General features: G+C 34.0%; 2 protein-coding genes across 2 annotated transcripts in view; both read right to left on the reverse strand.

Moving 5' to 3' along the window:
• LOC136035331 (integrin alpha-PS4-like) overlaps positions 1-19,054 on the reverse strand; it is a 207,886-nt gene extending 188,832 nt beyond the window's left edge. Inside the window, exon 1 of the mRNA XM_065717060.1 lies at positions 18,976-19,054. Within this exon, the coding sequence (XP_065573132.1) occupies positions 18,976-19,035 (60 nt within the window). The 5' untranslated portion in view covers positions 19,036-19,054. The remainder of the gene's footprint in view (positions 1-18,975) is intronic.
• On the reverse strand, positions 1,841-18,229 carry LOC136035333 (probable palmitoyltransferase ZDHHC24). The gene is made up of 2 exons (XM_065717065.1): positions 18,159-18,229; positions 1,841-2,956 (listed from the first exon to the last, which is right to left on the reverse strand). The coding sequence occupies exon 2, from the start codon at positions 2,946-2,948 to the stop codon at positions 2,073-2,075; it is 876 nt and encodes a 291-aa protein (XP_065573137.1). The 5' UTR covers positions 2,949-2,956; positions 18,159-18,229; the 3' UTR covers positions 1,841-2,072.
• Positions 19,055-19,703: the final 649 nt, after the last annotated feature.

The raw sequence follows: 19,703 nt of genomic DNA on the forward strand, positions 1-19,703 counted from the left end.
CACAAAGAAAAATTCTGGTACACTATATATCTTAAGCCTCTGAGCATGTATGAGCAACACTAGGTGATTCACAGTTAATTCTACGTGTCTTTTACTTCTTTTAAATGCTAAGACAGGAACTGAAGTCAATAAAATTTATTAGGAAATAGTGCTACATGTGTGACAAAAGCATGACTAGAATAGGATACGACCAAACAAAAATAAACAACGAAATATTTCTAGCAATAAAGAAAGATCGGAGATGTACAATACAGATTAGGATTTATAATACAGTACAAGGTTATACCATTTTTTTTTCTTTTTCTTGAAAAAAAATATCCTGGGGGGAATTAACGAACAATGCAAACAAAATTTACTGCTTCCAGCATAAATGAAGGCAGCAGACAGCGTTAGCATCAAAACATGGTAAACACCAGTCTGAAACCAGCACCAATAGCTTGCTTGATGCAACCAAGAAGCAACGAAAAAATTAGGGTTGTTTGACAGTAGGATTATGACACAGTTTATTTTTCTTTTTGTAACAAGGAATGTTTGTCATAGATAACATTTGGACAAGGAAAGTAACTGGCAAGGTGAAATTTGAAGAGCTTGACCTGAGAAAGACACAACTTTTCTGAGACATATTATAAACTTCCAGATTCCCTGACCACCTAATTAGATGCTGCGGTTTAGAATCGGGGTCTGAACCTCGATCTGAGATCACACCATTAGCGCGTTTTGAACGAACATGACAGAGATGCTTAGTTTTTTACTATAACAATGATCGTTTAAATCAGTTTTGTTTTATCTAATTCTCAACATTAAATGTAGAAGAATTACACAATATTTGAAACTGCAATGATTTATTTTACATAATTCTTCTCTAGAATTCTTTTCAGCAGACTTCAGGGGCATAAATTCAATAAAATGTAGGGAGAAGGGCATGGATTCCTTTTAGTTTTTTTTTCAATGAAGATACAAAAAGAATATATATGTTCCAAAATAGGGGGGACAACAATTTTATTCTTCTTTTCCATTTTTTTCAATGATAGTACCTAAAAAAGAAATTTTCAGAATTTTTGATAAGGTAGAATAACAAAGTGGGCAAATACACCACCTGCAATTGGCTTTATGCCAATTCATTAACTTTATGCTTGTGTACTTACTGTTTTTCAGTATATTTGTGCCAGAAGCCTCAAATAGGTAAAAAGAATTATTGATGAATGATAGCTTCCAGCCTTATTTTCTCATTAAATATGGAGCAACACAGGTGTAATTGTCATTCTAAGTTTATATTTGCATTTATATGAAGTTTATATTTACAAGAAATTTATTAATGAATAAATAAAATATTCTTCCATATATAGGCTAAGAGCTCAAATTTTTCTGGCCAATTAGGACTACCTTTTCTGGGATGCACCAAACTTGGCAAAGCTTAGACGAAAAGTCAAATTTGATTTAGGGAGATCACATTTTTTGTGACGATTTTTAGGCTAAAAAGAGACTATTTTTGAACCGAATTGACACAAGACGTCTAATAATTTTAGCAGCTTACGTCAAAACCAAAATTTGGCTAAATAAGGGGCCCATAATCGCACACTTTTTTCCTATTGCTTCGAGCCTAGCTTTTTACTTTTCTTAACTGCAGCCACAACTTTCTTTTAATTTGCACCCACAAAATATAAATACACAACCTGAGCCAGTTTTCAAACTACACACAAAGAACTAAGGACAAAAAGACATAGAATAATATATTGCTTTTAGCCACTGTTCATATCGGACAGAGCCATCAAAAAAGATTCAGAATAAGTTCCCTAAGCGAATAACCGCTGAACATTTATCCGAACCCCGTATTTACCCTTTTATTATAGAGACAAGATGGGAAGCTAAATAATTAGCCAAAATAAATAATAATAATTAGCATGTGACGAGCTGGAAAAAAAAATTAAGATATATATAATAACTTACATAGCTGAAAGATAAAAGTACACTTTCCATGTGCTTTTTCTTAATACTTCCCAAGTGCAGACATAATTAGTCAAATTAACGAGCAAAAATTTAATGGTTTGAAAAGCAATAGGTCACCCTCGATATTAAAACGACTTATTATCATCTAGAGCTTTATCTGATGTGATCCATCTATCCCAAAAGACTCCATCCCGCGGAAGTTTTGATTCAATAAATGGTATAAACATAGCTAAATACCACTTCTCTCCTAAAACTTCTTTTACATTCTCCATCTTATTTCTACTATAGATTTGAACTTTCATACTCTTTTCTCTTGTAGTTACTCCAGTTATGACAAGCTGAATTTGCTGGTATAGCAAAACACTCACAAACATTAGCCCAACAATTGTCACTGAATAGAAAAATATATAAACTTGTGTTAATGAAGCATCAAATCCTAGAACAATGACAGCAGCAGGCATTATAATTCTGATAAGATGCTTCCATGTCACTTCTCCAATAAGACTCCACACGAAATGATGATTTAAGTAAGATGCATATAAAGTTGATATCCACATATAAGTCAAAAATAGAATGAAATATCGATGATTTTTATGGCCAACACAATATCCAGTGAAAACACAATGATGTTCTTTTTTTAATATGCAAGTACGGCATATATAACAATGTCTTGATCTGGGTGGTACAATAGATTCACATGAAGCACATACAAACCATCCAGCATTGTTCTCCGGGATTTGGGCCGGCATCATCACATTTCTAATTGAAGTTTCCACCATAACACAGCCAATGTAGTTACCAAGAACATTTATTAACGCAAAAGTGCCTAAAACATTGTGGAGGTAGAGCAGCCAAGATGGACTGTCTTTAAAAAATATGGGGAAAACAACACCAATTTCAAAAATGTAAACAGCCGGAATCATAGCAAATAAGAATACAACGGCTCCGATATCTGACATTACTCGAGGTATAAAATTTTTCCGCCATGGTGATTTATCCATTTGAAAACCTGCAAAAGTTTCACTCATCAAGATTTCATTTACAAATATCAAACAAACAAATATAAAATGAGTTAAAAAACAAGTTCAAAGAAACAAACAGAAGTCCCCCTGAATATAAAAAAACATCCGATTTTTAGGAAGGGGGCATATCCCTTATGTGTGTAACATGGATCTCTTTCGGTGGGTGGAGGGGGTCACAATTTTGAAAAAAGAACAATTAAGTAGTGACATGGAGCATGAACAAAGTTCTAGAAAATATTATGAAAACTTTAGATTTGAGGAGTGGGGTGAGTAAAGCACATAGATTAACCCCACCCTTTAAACTAAATCTTGACTTGACATTTATTCAAAACTTATCTGAATCAAACGAATATAAGCAGCAACAACTTGCTTATTAAATAAATGAAACAGAGACAAGTGTAAAGAAACAACATTATTTAAGAATTAACGACGCTTCTTGACTACTAAGGTCCTTGCGTCGGCCCTGCAGTGCATTCCTGCAGCGTGATTCGATCTCTGTGTCCCGTATTACCAAGCTAAGGTCAAATCCACTGCGCCACCACAGGACTAAAGAAACAACATCCATACAATTTAAATAAATTTAAATCAAATAGTTCGCGGTAACGAGCTGCAAGTAAGGAGTGACTCAGCTCAATAGTAACAAACACTAAAAACGGAAATTTGATACCAATAGATACATCAAAAGAATTGGCTTTTTATGCTGATTCCAAATATACAAGTCTAGTGTTACCCATTAAAAGCCAAAAGCCTGGGGAAGTTTGCCTTATTTTCGAAAAAGGGGGAAAACATACCCGAAAAGTGAAGGAATCTTAATAAAAACCACGCCAACAGATTCAGCGTGACAGAGAACCCTACTGTACAGGTTTCAAGTCCTCATCTGCAAAAATGTGGATTTTTTTTTCAACATAAGAAAGATCACAGATGCGTGTTTATTTGTTTGTTCCACTGATGATCGTATCGAACCAATGGTCTTGGAGTATCGGAGAGAGCTCATTCAAATGGAAATTAGAAGCTATAATGGCCTTTTTAAGTACCCAAAGATACTGGAGGGGAACTAACCAACTCCCATGCCCCTTTCTCCCCAAAGTCGTCAGATCAAAATTTTGAGACAGCCATTTCGTTCAGTATAGTTGAAAGGTCATTCCCATGGGGATAGATTCCCCATGGGAAAATTTTCCACTGATTTTCTAAGGGATAAATTATCCATGGGAGAATTTTCTGCAGGTGCAACTTTCCACTGTGGAAAAAACTTTTCGGGGGAGGGGGAAAGATTTTTGAAATGATTTGAAAAATAATCAGAAACTAAAGTTTTATGACTCTCAAACATGACTGGCTAAGACAAACTGAACACTTAAGAGACTATATACAAATTTTTACTGATGGCTCCAAGTCAGATAAGGGCGCTGGCTGTGCAGTGGTGGTCCCCAGTATGTCAGTTTCATGTAGTTTTAAGTTACCAGGAAGCCTGTCTATTTTTTCAATTGAGATGATTGCTATATATAAGGCATTGGAATTTATTAAATCATATGGGTATGCCCAGAGTTGGATGATATGCTCTGACTCAGCATCAGCCCTTAAGTACCTGATGAATGAGCATGAACCTAGCCGTGAATTAGTTTGTAATATCCACCAAATAGTTAGGTCGTTAGAGCTTGTGGGAAATAATATATTTCTAGTCTGGGTCCCAGCACATATGGGAATTGCGGGAAATGAATCTGCTGATATAATGGCAAAGTGGGGTATTTTAAATGGTCAGAGTATAAGTGTAAAACCCACTCAAAATGAATATTTTACATGTATTTATAAGGTGTTATGTGATAGAGAGACCAATAATTTTATTAGAAGTTGCATAAATCCAATTTTAGAACTTTATGACTATAAGGCACCACCTGATGAACTTGTGCATGATGTTAGATCTGTTGCTGTTACTGTTTTAGATTGAGGACAGGTCATGCCAAAACCCGTTCAGTTTTACATAAGTGGGGGAGAGTTAGCTCGCCCTTCTGTGATATTTGTAACGAGTAGGGATGATGTTAGGCATATTCTCATGAAGTGCACAAAATATCAAGTACAAAGAAATTTGTTTAGAAACCAAATTATAAAGTATTTTGGTGCTTTCACAATGAGAGCAATCCTAGGTCAGGCTATGTCCCCTAAGTGGGTCCATAGAAAGACTATGTTGTTGTTGACTAAGTATATAAAGAATTGTAATCTACATAACATTCTCTGATTTTTTTTTTAAAGTTATAATGTATTGACTTTTATATTCACAGTATTGACCTTTCTTTTTCGTAATAATGTTTCCATTTATAGATGTTTTAATTGTAGTAACTGCATTAACTTAAATTTTTATTGTATTCACCTTTTTATCTATTTATTTATTCTTGTATTTTAGCTTTGTTTAAATCTGAATATGTTTCTTTTCACAGATATTTTAAGCAATATTAGCAGAATAGAGGTGTGATATTCATATTAGTGCCAGTGATTTAAGCAAGAACACTCTGTACAACGTCCTAGTACTCTCCCAAGATATCTTAAGTGTTGACGTGGCCTGTGCCAAAATTTTATTTGTGTTTTTCAAAGTGACGTGGCTTCATAAGCCCAAATTTCAAAAGAGGATCGCACGTATACGAGCGGTTGATTCGCTCAAACGTCAAATAAACAACAACAACTAAAGTTTTTTTCAAATGAAAGTGTGCTAAGAAGAATTTTTTTAGGCAGAATTGTCTGCAAGAAATTTTCCAGGGGGAATTTTCAGCGATGATGGAATTTATCGGGGAAAATTTTCTGGTGTGTGTGTGGGGGGGGTATTTTACGTGGAAGGTACTTTCCATGGAGAAGGAGCCGGATTTCCCGACATTAGTAAAAGCGATCAGAAATAAATTTTAAAAAGAAATCAAAATTAAGGAGCAACATTAAAATTTAAAAACAGACAAAATTAGTTTAAATAGGAAGGGGGTTGCCCCCTCTTCAATACCTCGCTTTACGCTATTTTGACTATTTGTCCCAATTCTTTTAAAAACAACTCCTGGAACAAGGACCGTTTAATTAGAACAATACGAAGGGTTAAGAAGCAGGTATAGAGGAGGGAGTTACGCCCCTCATACTAGAAATAATTTCTTTTCATTTTAGGTTATAATGTTGCTCATTACTTTTTGTTTAAAAAACTTCTTTTTCATTTAATTCTACTAAAGAGTGAGTCATGTTGCAGGATAAAGATGGTAAGGCTGTAGTTCATCACGAATAGATAACAGATGCTTATTACTTCATTTCAGAGGTGGTACTACTGTGATCCCAGTTAGCTAGCTAGATATTGTTTACCTGGTTGCAAAGGTTACAATTGGTGGCTGCCACCTGACACTTGCTCCTCTACGGCTGCAGCAACTCAAAGAGCAGCAATGTTACACAATACCAGCTTGACTGGAGAAAGTAAAACTGAACATTTTTATTCAATTTTTTTTACCGAGCTTTTTTGTACAATAAAGGTTTTTAAAAGAGCCCAATACACAACAGATTCCTGTCTGATATCGTAACTTCGATTTCACAGGTATTTCATGAGTGAGAAAAAAGGTTATTGTGCATGTTGAAGAAAAGAATCCTATAAATGTCCTGTGTGGCCTTGATTGGCTTGTAATAAACTATTATCATTATTATCATAAGAGGCAATTAAGATAAGAGGAAAAATCATTGATAAAACTTGCCTAATCTTAGGTGATAGGCTGTAAAACTAAGTTCTGCAAAAAATGTCCTATAAAATCTTTCAATTTACCATAACCAACCTCGTCTTGATATATTAGTACAACACTAAACCCAATATTATAGGTTTTTTCTAGTGAACCTGTGGCATTTGCAGCATACAAAATCAACCCTTTCCTACCCTCAGTCAAGCACGAGAGGACAATTTGGAGGTAACAAAGAGGATAACGAACTCGCTAACAAGCCCTCGCTTCCAAGCACAGAGTCGAATCCCTTAAAAGTCCCATTCCATCAAATCAGATCAAGCATCTAGTTCAAACAAATTTGGTTTCTGTTCCAAAAGATAGAAAAAGGTTTAAATACTATGGCTTGTCTAATTTTTAGCTTGAGAACCAAAATAAGCTTTCAATTAAATGAAGGAGGCCAGGCCTAACTTATGAAGTTTCAAAGCCAAAATTCCCGTTTCCTTACTGACCTATTGTCTTATGTGTACTCATTTGTTCCTTCTTAGACCTGATGGTTTCCAAACGTGGATTTGTATTTTACTCAAAACAAAAGAGGACCTGACTTTCTTATAATAAATCAAAAAGAGGTTTCTCCAACTACGAACTCAAGCTTATTAAGATCGCATGTCAATGTTCGTTGATAGTTAAAGAATACGGATTTTGATTACCTCCAATGCATTATTCCCATTGTAGACATAAATTCGATGGTTTATGTATTATCTCTGCAGATATTGGTGCTATTGCTATGGCTCTCGCATATCTTTTAAATATACCTCAAACTCACACCAAAATTCAAAGATTTTTCATTTCATCCCCTCCAATTCTAATAGTATATATAAGCCTAATAGCAGGTAGCCTACTCTAACAAGCCAGACACTGATGTTCATCATGCTTTGTATCTAATAAATGTGTGATGGTGGTGAGTTTCCATTAATACTATCGCTTCCAGGCTATACCTCTTTTCCTGAAAAAGTGATTTTCATATATACTGTTTGAAATTGCCAAATTCTGCTGACCAAAATTTCCCAGCTTTACATTCTAAATTCTGAATTCAAACAGCCTCACCCTTGTGTGGATCACCCTTGTGTGGATTATGCAACGGTGCCACTGAAACCATAGACCCCTCCCTCTTTAAGAGCAGTGTTGGCTTCTGACAGCAAAAGAAGAAAAATTCAATTTGAGCAATTTATTTAACTCTAAGAAGCTGACTCTTTCCTTCAAAATTATATCACAGCAAAACGTTTCCAAAAGTACTGAAATTGGAATACTCAATTGGATATTCAAGTGTCTAGACACAAAGGGCTAAGTCTAGCTAAGAAGTCATATGAACCGATTCGTTGGTGTGGAGAAAAATAGCTAGTTTAAGAAGCCCATAACATAAAAGTAAAAATAGTAGGCACTGTACGAAGGCATTCGGGGCAAAATCCGAATTTATCTCAAACGATGCAATACAAAAGTAAATTTTGTATTAAATTGTGTATGTCAACTAAAAATCCCATAGCCTAAACTGAAGAAGAAAAAATCATTATAAAAAGCTGATACCCCAAAAAGCTGAAACTGAAATATTCAACTTGATATTTAGATGCTTAAATAAACAAAGAGTATTACTCTGTACACCTGGCTAAGAAATTGAGAAGTTAAATAGTATAAACTCAAAACATATCCTCAACAGGACAAAAACAGCCTTCTTTTCAGGGTCACATTCAGGACAAGTATCCAAATGGAATTCATGGTTCTTACTGGGTTTGCTTCCTTATACTGTCAGATCCCCTTCACATGGAATTGGATACCCAACACCCCTTTAACAAGCATCCATCTCTCAAAATGCAAAAGAGGAGTTACTTCACTCTGGTATGTAGAGAAAAGGTTTATGGAGTTTGTATAAGCGTGTAATGACCATTTCTACAGATGGTTCAAAGATTGATATTAAAGTCTCACCAGACACTAATCTTTCTTCCCTAAATTTACCTGTTGACAAAAAAGTGTTTGAGAACGCATGCAGAATGTCAGCTGAGAGAGGTAATACATAATAAATATTATGTATGTGTTATAATAATATAATACATACTTTTCTTGAAAATGTTGCCTTGAGATAAATGTTGCCCATATTCAATTACACTTTATTTTCCAATATTAAGGTTCAAAATATTAGGTTTATCCAGACTAAATGTCCAGTTTTAAGCTCTTAGATTCAACTTCATAATACAAGCTTACCATGCAGAAACTGACCAAACCTTAAACACAACAAATGCATTTGCTTCTAAGCGTATGCAGATAATATGTTCTCAGCCAAAATCCTAAGTGAACCAAAATAGAGCATTATAAAATAAAATAGTGTCCCCCCAATAGCCTGAGTTTAAATTGGAGGTGAAGGACCTTCATTGTAAGATGACAGACAATCCAAAAGTGACAAAATAGGAGTATTCAGGTCCATGTCTAACTGTCTTTGTTTTCTTTTTCCTTATTTGGGACAGTTATGGAGCTACATTAAAACACAAAGAAAGAGAAAATGATCTGTATATGAAGAGTTCACCCTCCTCCTCAATACCTTGCTCTTTATGCTAAAGTTTGTAGCGCATTAAATTTTTTTTTTTTTATTTCTGTTCCAATTAAACAGTCCTTGTGCTTCAGGAGTTATTCTTAAAGAATTGAGGCAAATAGTCGAACTTAAGTGTAAATAGCAAGGTATTGAGGAGGGGGTTAACCCCTTCATATTTGAAACAATTTCTCTTTGTTTTGCGTTTGAATGTTGCTCCTTACTTTCAGTGGAAAAAGTTTTTTTTTATTGAATTGTCTTTCATCCTAGAAAGTAGTGCCTTTTTTGTGGTACTCAATCATTTTTGTTGTACAAAGACAAGTTTCCAATAAATAATAATAATAATATTAACAATAATAAATGTAATAAATGTTGGTATATGACAGCCAAGTTCTGAGAGCATCTCAGAGGGGAATCTAAAGGTTGCTATACCTGAAGTCATTCAATTCAACTGTCATACATCAGCTACTGTAGCAAGGCAAAACCAAACTCTTGGTATCATCAAATGCACAATCACAAAGAGATCATCTATTATAATAATTAAACTCTACAAGACCTTGATCAGACCAAGATCAGAGTTTAGAATGTCCATTGCTACACAGCTTAATAAAATAGACCAAATGGCCTTTGATCTATCCAAAGTCAGACCACAAAATGCATAAAAGGGCTCAAAAACAATAAAATATGAGTACCAGCTGCAGAGCCTCAATACATACAGACATACTGTCACTATGTCTTCAAATATACTGCCAACAACAAGGCAACATTGTAATGAGCTGCAAGTTACTCAATTCTGATGACAAAGACTTGTTCCAGCTTGCCCAATCCTCAAAGACCAGAAGTCATTCAAGCAAAGCTGTTCTACAAGCACACCAACACAAACAAAAGGAACTATTTTTCTCTGACCACATCATAGTCCCCTAGAATGATCTAAACAAGACAACTGTCATTTCAACAACCATTGACAGCTTCATAGCCAATCCTGACAAGGAGAGGGTAACTGAACTAATGCCTCATGCAATGGGATCCAGCATATGTCCCACATTATCATCACTGGCTGGACTTGTCTATAACTCTTGCAATTGCAATTCAAGTTAATATTTTGCAAATTTTAGTTGAGGGGCTTCTTGCTATCTTGGAAAGAAGTTTGAGTTAGGTGAATTAAACCTTCAGGAACAATTCTAAAGACTAAAATATAAAGCTTGTAATTTCTAGAGCTTAGAAAATTGCATATGACAGATATATACCTGTCAAAGTTTGACAGAAAATGTTTTACTGTACCTTAAATTTGTGTTTTCAGTCAAGCTATCATTGGCTCTAGGTTTTGGAAATATAATTCCTACAATTTCAGCATATCAAGATTTTCCCTCTAAATTTAAAAAATCAGTTTCCAAATTTTACAAACAAGGACCAAGCAAAGGTATTAGCATCAAAACACTTTCATTGTGCTTCTTTTTTATCTATTTCTTAAGGTTTATCTTTTATAGCACAAAGATTGTAAAAGGTCAATGCCCTTTGAAGGGCAAAGGGGTAGAGGTAGAACTCAGTTCATTGTGTATTTGACAAAGAATATTCTCCAAAAACGTTATTCTTGTTTGGTGGAAGATTTGCCTTTAGATGCTATGATGAAAAATTAATATAATTTAAGCATTGCTTAAAACTAGGGCACACGAAAATTCTGTCTATTTGCCACTGCTGTTTTTGTATAAACTGTACATTGAGGGGTAACTCTGAACCAATTGCCAAAACCTAACAAAATGCACAAACTGTAGTGGTTCACACTTTTCTGATAAGAAAAATGCCTGTACCAAAAATCAACAAAGAAGTCAGATTTTAAAAATAGCTCAGGAGAAAAAGCAAACAGTACCTATAATTGCTAACACTATGAGAAAAGAGACCGTCAACCTCAGTTAAACTTTGTCAACACACTCTCCAGAACATCAACTCCAGTCCAGGAAGAGAGGAGACATCCACAGCAGGCATGGAAAAAATCCCTTCTGTCAACTTTAATGAGACTTACTCCATATCAACAAGAGAATTTTCCATAGGTATTGCTAGCCCTTGTTTCCCAAGGCTTGACCATACGACTTTCAAGAGGTTTATCTCCTTTGTAGCCAAAATCGACCTACCTCCTTATCTATTAGGGGTTCTGGACCTCCAGGAAGAAATATAAAACCACCAACACCCACAATCTTAGTTGGCAATCAACTTAGAAGTTTGTCAAAGTTCATTATTACCCAGGAGCTTATTTGAACATCAAATTATAACATTCAAATGAAAGACAAATTATGTGAAAAAGAACTAGAGAAGCACTTCCCTTAAAGAAGTGATAGGTGAATTTAGGGAGCAAGTTACTATAGTTGCAGCTCAAAATATTCAAATTCCCCAATGATTAGAAAACAGTCCCTCCAACAGATTAACAAGGTGGGTGATATAGATAAAATGACAGTGATGCAGTGGAACACATTCTTACTTAATAAAATGAAAGTAATGGAACTGTGCGCATATTCAAATATTCAAAGAGAAAGTGGATATAATTTGTCTCCAAGAAACACATTTGAATAATATTAAAAAGTGTCCATACCAGGATACAAATGTTCATCCACCACTACCATTAAAGCAACATGACCATAAAATTGATGTGGTGGGGGTCTCAATCACTCTGAGATAAGGAGATACTTTAATAACTAAATCTATACATAACTCAAAGGATGATATTGACATGCATAATATTTCATCCAGACAAGCAGAGGTCACAACTTGTGTAGTTTTGGTGACTTAAATGCACACAGCCCACATTGGGAAGATATTGAACCATCAAATCAAGCTGGAAAAAAATTTGAAAGACTGGTGATAAAGTATAATCATATAGCAGTTCTAACACCATATGATTTGCCAACATATTACAATACAAAGAATAAAAAACATTCAACCATTGTCATCAAACCAAACCCATCATCTGCTATTGATCAGGTGATAATTAGTAGAGTAACAGACCTACAGAGTCATCACTGAGCAATAAAGACAACAATCTCATGCATGTCTTATGAAACAAAACCTGGTAATGACCAATATTCAAGCATATCCTGCAAGAAGCTGATTATACTTTGCTGAAAGACTATTTCCAAATTGCTGATAAAATGAAAACACCTAAAAAAAAATTATTATTGATGCTGCTCATAAGGCAATCTCCAAGACAAGCAATAATACTTGAGCTCAAGCAAGCAATAAAAGTATTAAAGACTGGTAGAATGATTTATGCACTGTTGCAGTGGAAGCTAAATGCATACCAAGAAAGGCATCCATCAATTATACAGCAATTGAATATAAATCCAGTTCAGCCAAAGTGAAAAACATGTTTACAGGCTAAAAAAGCAGAATGGGATAAATTTATGACTAAAGTTGACCATGACACTGGAGTATCTAAGATTCGCCAATATGTAAGCAAGATGAATGGAAAGAGAATGACACTTAATGATCACAAATGTAATATACTACTTGCATAGCATAAGAAGTCTTTAATTTTACCATTTTCGTTATTTAAGTTAGAGACAGCTACTGAAGAATGCAATGAAGGTTCAACACTAGGGTATGACAATGTACACATAAAGTGGCTGATTGAAGTACCTCATATCTTTAAAAAAAAAACTTTTGGGAGTGTGTAATAAAGCATAGAGAGAGGGGAAATTTCTCAATTACTCCAAAATTGCCCTTATTCACCCAATCCTAAAACCTGGAGAAATTACCTGAAAACCCAATATCTGTTCTCCCCACTACTGCCAAATATTTGAATGAATGATTTTAAAGAGATTAGAATGATTTGCAGAGGTCAACCAAATAATACTCCAATCCCAGCCAGGTTTTAGAAAGGTCACAATGCAATGGACAACATGACCAGAAATTGCAAAAGCTTTGCAGCAAGGTAAATTTAGAATTGCTGAGCTGTTTGATGGGACTGATGTATAAGGTGCCAAAAAATGAGTGTTCCAGAAGTATTTGATTCCATAATTAATTTACAACTACACCCTGACACCAAAATACCAATCTATAATTTGATTATTCAAATCATGAAGGAGACAATGGAACATTGATGGAATTATACAGTGCAGAAGAGAGCAAGAATAAGTATGAAGAGCTGTATTGGCATTGGCCTTAAACTGCTGGGGACTGCCAGATCAGGTACTTGCACTTCCCAAAACCCATCACCAAAATAGTGGCTTTCAAATGGAAATTCTGGGGATTTATTTGTACACTAGGGAATGGGGGTATATATTATGTAAATGTATAAGTTCTAAGAAATTCATGAATTTTTTAGAAAAAATGCAAATACAAGGAAAGAAGTGAAGATAAAGGTTCCCCACCAACAAAATGTGTTAACTATGATTATTCTGTATATTATGGAATAAGAATTGTTTTCTTAACATGTTTCCTTATATCCAGCTGGGCTCCTAGACTTATAATACTGGTTGGCTAATTCAAAAAATTGTATATATATATATATATATATATATATATATATATATATATATATATATATATATATATATATATATATATATATATATATATATAGAAATTCATGAATCTCTTAGAAAAAATACAAGGAAAGAAGTGAAGATAAAGGTTCTCCATGTACAAAATGTGTTAACTATGATTATTCTGTATATTATGGAATAAGAATTGTTTTCTTAACATGTTTCCTTATGTCAAGCTGGGCTCCTAGACTTATAATACTGGTTGGCTAGTTTGAAAAATTTCATATATATATATATATATATATATATATATATATATATATATATATATATATATATATATATATATATATATATATATATATATATATATATATATATATATATATATAAAAATATATATATATATATATATATATATATATATATATATATATATATATATATATATATATATATATATATATATATATATATATATATATATATATATATATATATATATATATATATATATATATATATATATATATATATATATATATATAAAAATATATATATATATATATATATATATATATATATATATATATATATATATATATATATATATATATATATATATATATATATATATATATATATATATATATATATATAGGGGGGCGTGAAGCGCCCCCACCAACTAGGTGTTGGGGTGGCGCTATATATATATATATATATATATATATATATATATATATATATATATATATATATATATATATATATTATATATATATATATATATATATATAATATATATATATAATATATATATATATATATATATATATATATATAATATATATATACATACGCGCCCCCCCCCCCGCGCGCGTATGTCGTTATGCGCCATATTAGTTACGCGCCATTGTAGTTGTGTCCCTGTGTCCCACCTGTGAATATAGATATATATATATATATATATACATATATATATATATATATATATATATATATATATATATATATATATATATATATATGTTTTTAACTACGTAAAACTTGCGAATATGCAACATTCTTTGCTGTCTCATTGTCTGTGCATACAAATAGAGTGTCAGGTTTACCGACTCTTGAACATGCAACATATAATTGTCCATGGGAAAAACAATCTATATTCAGATCTATACCTCATGATTCTAATGATTGCCCTTGAGCTTTGTTGATGGTGATTGCTAATCAAACATTCCCTGAGTCGCCGTCGTCATTTATATATCCCCCTGTGCCCCCCGGCGTCCCCGTTGTAGTTGTGTCCCTGTGTCCCGGTCGTCATTTATATTCCCTGTGTCCGGGTCGTCATTTGTGTCCCGGTGTCCCAGTCTGTAATTTCTCTTTGAGTGTCCTGGTCGTCATTTATATTACCTGTGTCCTGGTGTCCCGGTCGTCATTTGTGTCCTGGTGTCCCGGTCTGTATATACATTCGTTTTTGAATTGGTCTTTTTTTTAGTTTTTAACCTTTTTTTAGTTATACCTCATGATTCAAATGATTGCCCTTGAGCTTTGTTGATGGTGATTGCTAATCGAACATTCCCTGTGTCCCCGTTGTCATTTATATATCCCCCTGTGCCCCCCCCCCCCGGTGTCCCTGTTGTAGTTGTGTCCCTGTGTCCCAGCCGTCGTTTATAGTCGACAAACATGACGTCAGTCGACACACAAACATGACGTCAGTCAACACACACGTCCCAGTTGTCATTTGTGTCCCGGTGTCCCAATTTCTCTTTGAGTGTCCCGGTCGTCATTTATATTCCCTGTGTCCCGGTCTGTATATACACTCGTTTTTGAATTGGCATATGATGAAATAAATTTTTTGTTTTTTTCCTTTTTAGATTTTTTTTGGTTTTTACCTTTTTTTAGCTTTTTAGTTTTTTTTTTCTCTTTTCTTTTTAGTTTTTTTTTGTAGTTTTTACCTTTTTTAGTTTTTTTTAGTTTTCTTTTTCTCCTTTATTTTTCAGTTTTTTTGCTTTTTTTAGTTTCTTTTTCAGTTTTTTGATTAGTTTTTCTTTCTTTTTTCTTTTTAGTTTTTTTGCTGTTTTTACCTGTTTTTTAGTTTTTTTTTCTTTTTTAGTTTTTTTTCTTCTTTTGTATTAATGCTAAAGCCAAGGTTTGAGCCTGGAACCTCTCAGACCTAGAACCTGGAACATAACGCTTTACCAACTTAGCTACTTCAGCTTGAATACATTTTTTCTTCTTTTGTATTAATGCTAAAGCCAAGGTTCGAACCTGGAAACTCTCGGACCTAGAACCTGGAACATAATGCTTTACCAACTTAGCTACTTTGGCTTGAATACATTTACCTTTTTTAGTTTTTTTATTTTTTTTAGTTTTCTTTTTCTCCTTTATTTGTCAGTTTTTTTCCTTTTTCTAGATTTTTTTTTTCAGTTTTTAGTTTTTTTAGTTTTTTTGCTAGTTTTTAGTTTTAGACTACTAATGTCCCTGCATTGGCCCTGTAGTGCATTCCTGCAGCATGGTTTGATCTCTGGGTCCCGTATTACAACGCTAAGGTCAAACCCACTGCACCAACACAGGTTGAATACAGCTTGAATACATTCATTTTTGAATTGGTATGTGATGAAATAATTCAGACGTCATATGCAGACAGTGACGTCACTCGACAGACAACTTATTTATATATATATAGATTTTAGTTTTTTTAGTTTTCTTTTTCTCCTTTATTTGTCAGTTTTTTTTTCCTTTTTTTAGTTTTTTTTTCTTTTTCAGTTTTTTATTAGTTTTTAGTTGTTTTTTCTTTTTAGTTTTTGACTACTAAGGTCCCTGCATTGGCCCTGTAGTGCATTCCTGCAGCATGGTTCGATCTCTGGGTCCCGTATTACCATGCTAAGGTCAAACCCACTGCGCCAACACAGGTAGTTATATAACTGAGCTACTTTGGCTTGAATACATTCATTTTTGAATTGGTATGTGATGAAATAATTCAGACGTCATATGTGGACAGTGACATCACTCGACAGACACACAGACAACTTATTTTTATATATATAGAAGATATTCAAATTAGCTACTACTACACTGTCAAATCAGCTACCATGTGGGACCCCTTTCAAATGACTTGTCAAGTGGAGATTATTTTTATTTCCAAGTGCTTGTTTTTATGAAGACAACAAAGTAGGCTATTGCTGACCATTTCTGCAATGATTACTAAAGACAAAGAAGGATTGAAGATAGGAGTACATGGTATATATACATCTTCATACAAATTCTGGAATTGAAACTGTTCTTAATCATCAACAAAGAAAGAGGCAACACAGCAGAAAAACCCCTTTTAATGAAGTACCCATGATGCATGAATAGATTCAAAGAATACTTTTAGGTCTATATGTGGAACATCAAGGGATGGAGGGAGGTATTGTCAGGGAAGCCTAGGCTTATAATGACTATTATATTGAAAATGAACATAAAATAAGGAATCTAATAGTAATACTTTCATTTTATCTATATTACATATTTCTTTCTAAGGGGGCAGTTCTTTTACCACACCTACCTAAGCCAAACTGTTGATGAGAAATACCATTTGTAGCAACATAACCTGGGATGCCAGAACATAGTCATATCAAACCATCAGTGTGATGTTTCACAGGAGGCTCAACACCACCTTATCTCCCTGGACATATGATTTAAGGTAATAAGAAATTGCTAACCAACAAAATCAAAAAGCTTGTTGTTTTCTATAGAACTGAATCCAAGCATTAGTGGGACTGGATTTCTCTCTAAAAATTCAATAGTTTAGAAATTTTTGAAGTATAGCCTCATCAAGCAGGATTTTCAGCCTATGAATTGACTAAACTATTGTATTTAGTTGAGAAAAGCACCTAAACTAGACAAGTACAGAGATAATTCCAGCTATATTTACAAAAAAACATAATAGTTACAAGAGTAGGTTACCTGGATGTTTATCTTTCTTTGAATTTTAAATCAAGCAGTATCCCCTTCAGTTCCAGAATTTCTATGAGGGTATACAGACTGCATACAGTCTTTTCACCCCTTTGACTTCAAAATGACACTAGCAATCCTTCTTTTTCATCTTCTCTTCCCTTCTTTTTGGTTTGTGGGAAGTGTGAGTACTTTAGCTGCCTGTCCCTAGCAGTTAAAGGCCAAGAGGCCAGCTGGTACCAATACAGCTCTCTCCACTCACTCTTGCTCTCTTCTGCACAGTAGATCTTCATTAATAAACCAGCTCACTTTCCATTGTCTTTTTCATAATTTGGATCATCACCCTATAAATCAGCCTTTCAGCATAAGGAAGTAGTTGTAAGCTAGTGATGGAGCAAAACATTTCTGCAGTCTAGAAATCAGTAAATTTCTAGTTTATTGACTTCTTGCTATCTTGGAAAGGGGTTAGGTTAGGAAAATGAAACTTTTAGGGATTGGTCTACAGGCTAAAGTATATCCTAGGAAGGTATTTAAAAGTACCAACCTCTACTCCTTCTCCCTCTAGAACATCCTGAAATTCTCCTACATGACAGGTATATGCCTATTGAAATTTTGACAGAGCAATGTTTTACCTTAATTTTCAGTTAGGCTACCAGTTGCTTTTTCTCTGCCTTTAATTCTGAAAATGCAATTCCTATTATTTGAGTAGAATTCTGAGCTGCATCAATGTTGTTTTTTTCAGAATTTAGGAAATGTATTTACCTAAATGTAGTCAACAGGGACTGGGAGAGTGCTGACTGGAGGCTGGACAGGGAAGCTAAGCCAACATAATTACATCACTCACCACCAGCAAGAACCTACAGGAGGATCTACCATCTTATCTTGCTGGCAAATGCAATTTAAGGTATATCTTTAAAACCTTATAAATTGGGATTAAGCAAAGTTGTGAAGCTGAAAACAATTTTGTTGTACTTCATTTAAGCAGAAGATCTATTATGCAAGTTTTCACTTTTATAACACACATATTTTAAAGGTCAGGACTCCCTAGAGGGAGAGGGAGTGGGGTAGGTAGGCCTACTTCAAAATACCTTCCAAGGACATACTTTAGCCTGTAGACCCATCCCTGAAAGTTTCACTTTCCTAACCTAACCCCTTTCCAAGATAGCGAGAAGTCTTTAATTCAGAATTTTACCTAGAAATCAATCGAGGAATTTTCAAGGTAGTATAGCCTCATCAAGCAGGATTTTCAGCCTATGAATTGACTAAACTACTGTATTTAGTTTAGAAAAGCACCTAAACTGGTACAGAGACAATTCTATCTATATTTACAAAAATATACGATAGTTACTAGAGTAGGTTACCTGGATATTTATCTTTCTTTGAAATTTGATAGACACGGAATAATTTTCGAATACTAGCATGTGAGGTAAAAGAACGTATCTTAGAGGGGAAGGCTAGAAAAGCAGCTGGGAATATGACAAAAATGCTTTAAGCTTTGTAAAAAGAGGAGCCAGGGCGGATCCAAGGGACCACCGCTGAAGTGGTGGTGGATTTTTTGTTAGGACTGCTTGCTCTGGTTTGGGCTGGAAAAAAAATTATTTTTTTGTAACTGATTTTTAAAATTAGAGTTTTTAACAAATTTTTAATTATTAAGACTCTTTCATTTTGCAAAGAAGTAAGAAACAAGGTTTTTGCCGCTTTGTGTGGTCTCTATTAGATTTTACTAATGTCACATACCGTCAAAAAGTATTTAATTAAATTAAGGCTTATCAAGAGATACAGTCCGTATTACCCCAAAACCAATTGGGAGGTGAAATCTTCGTTGCGTAACAACAAGTAGGGGAAATTTAAAATCTTAACTTCTTTAGGCTGTTGAAATTATGTTTCAGGATTGTGCTGTCACACTGGGGCTGAAAAGCAATATATTTACTTCTTTTTGCTGTCATAAATTTGTTTTCGAGTCTTGTTATAGCACTGAGGCGAAAAAACTGATATCATTAGTTTTTTTGGGTTCGCTTTTTTTTGCGAAGTGGGGTGGCTTTAACAGCATAGTTTTTATAAGGGATTTTATAAGAGAAATTAAATGCAT

Source organism: Artemia franciscana, chromosome 14 (genome assembly GCF_032884065.1).
Source record: "Artemia franciscana chromosome 14, ASM3288406v1, whole genome shotgun sequence".
Classification (NCBI taxonomy): Eukaryota; Metazoa; Arthropoda; class Branchiopoda; order Anostraca; family Artemiidae; genus Artemia; species Artemia franciscana.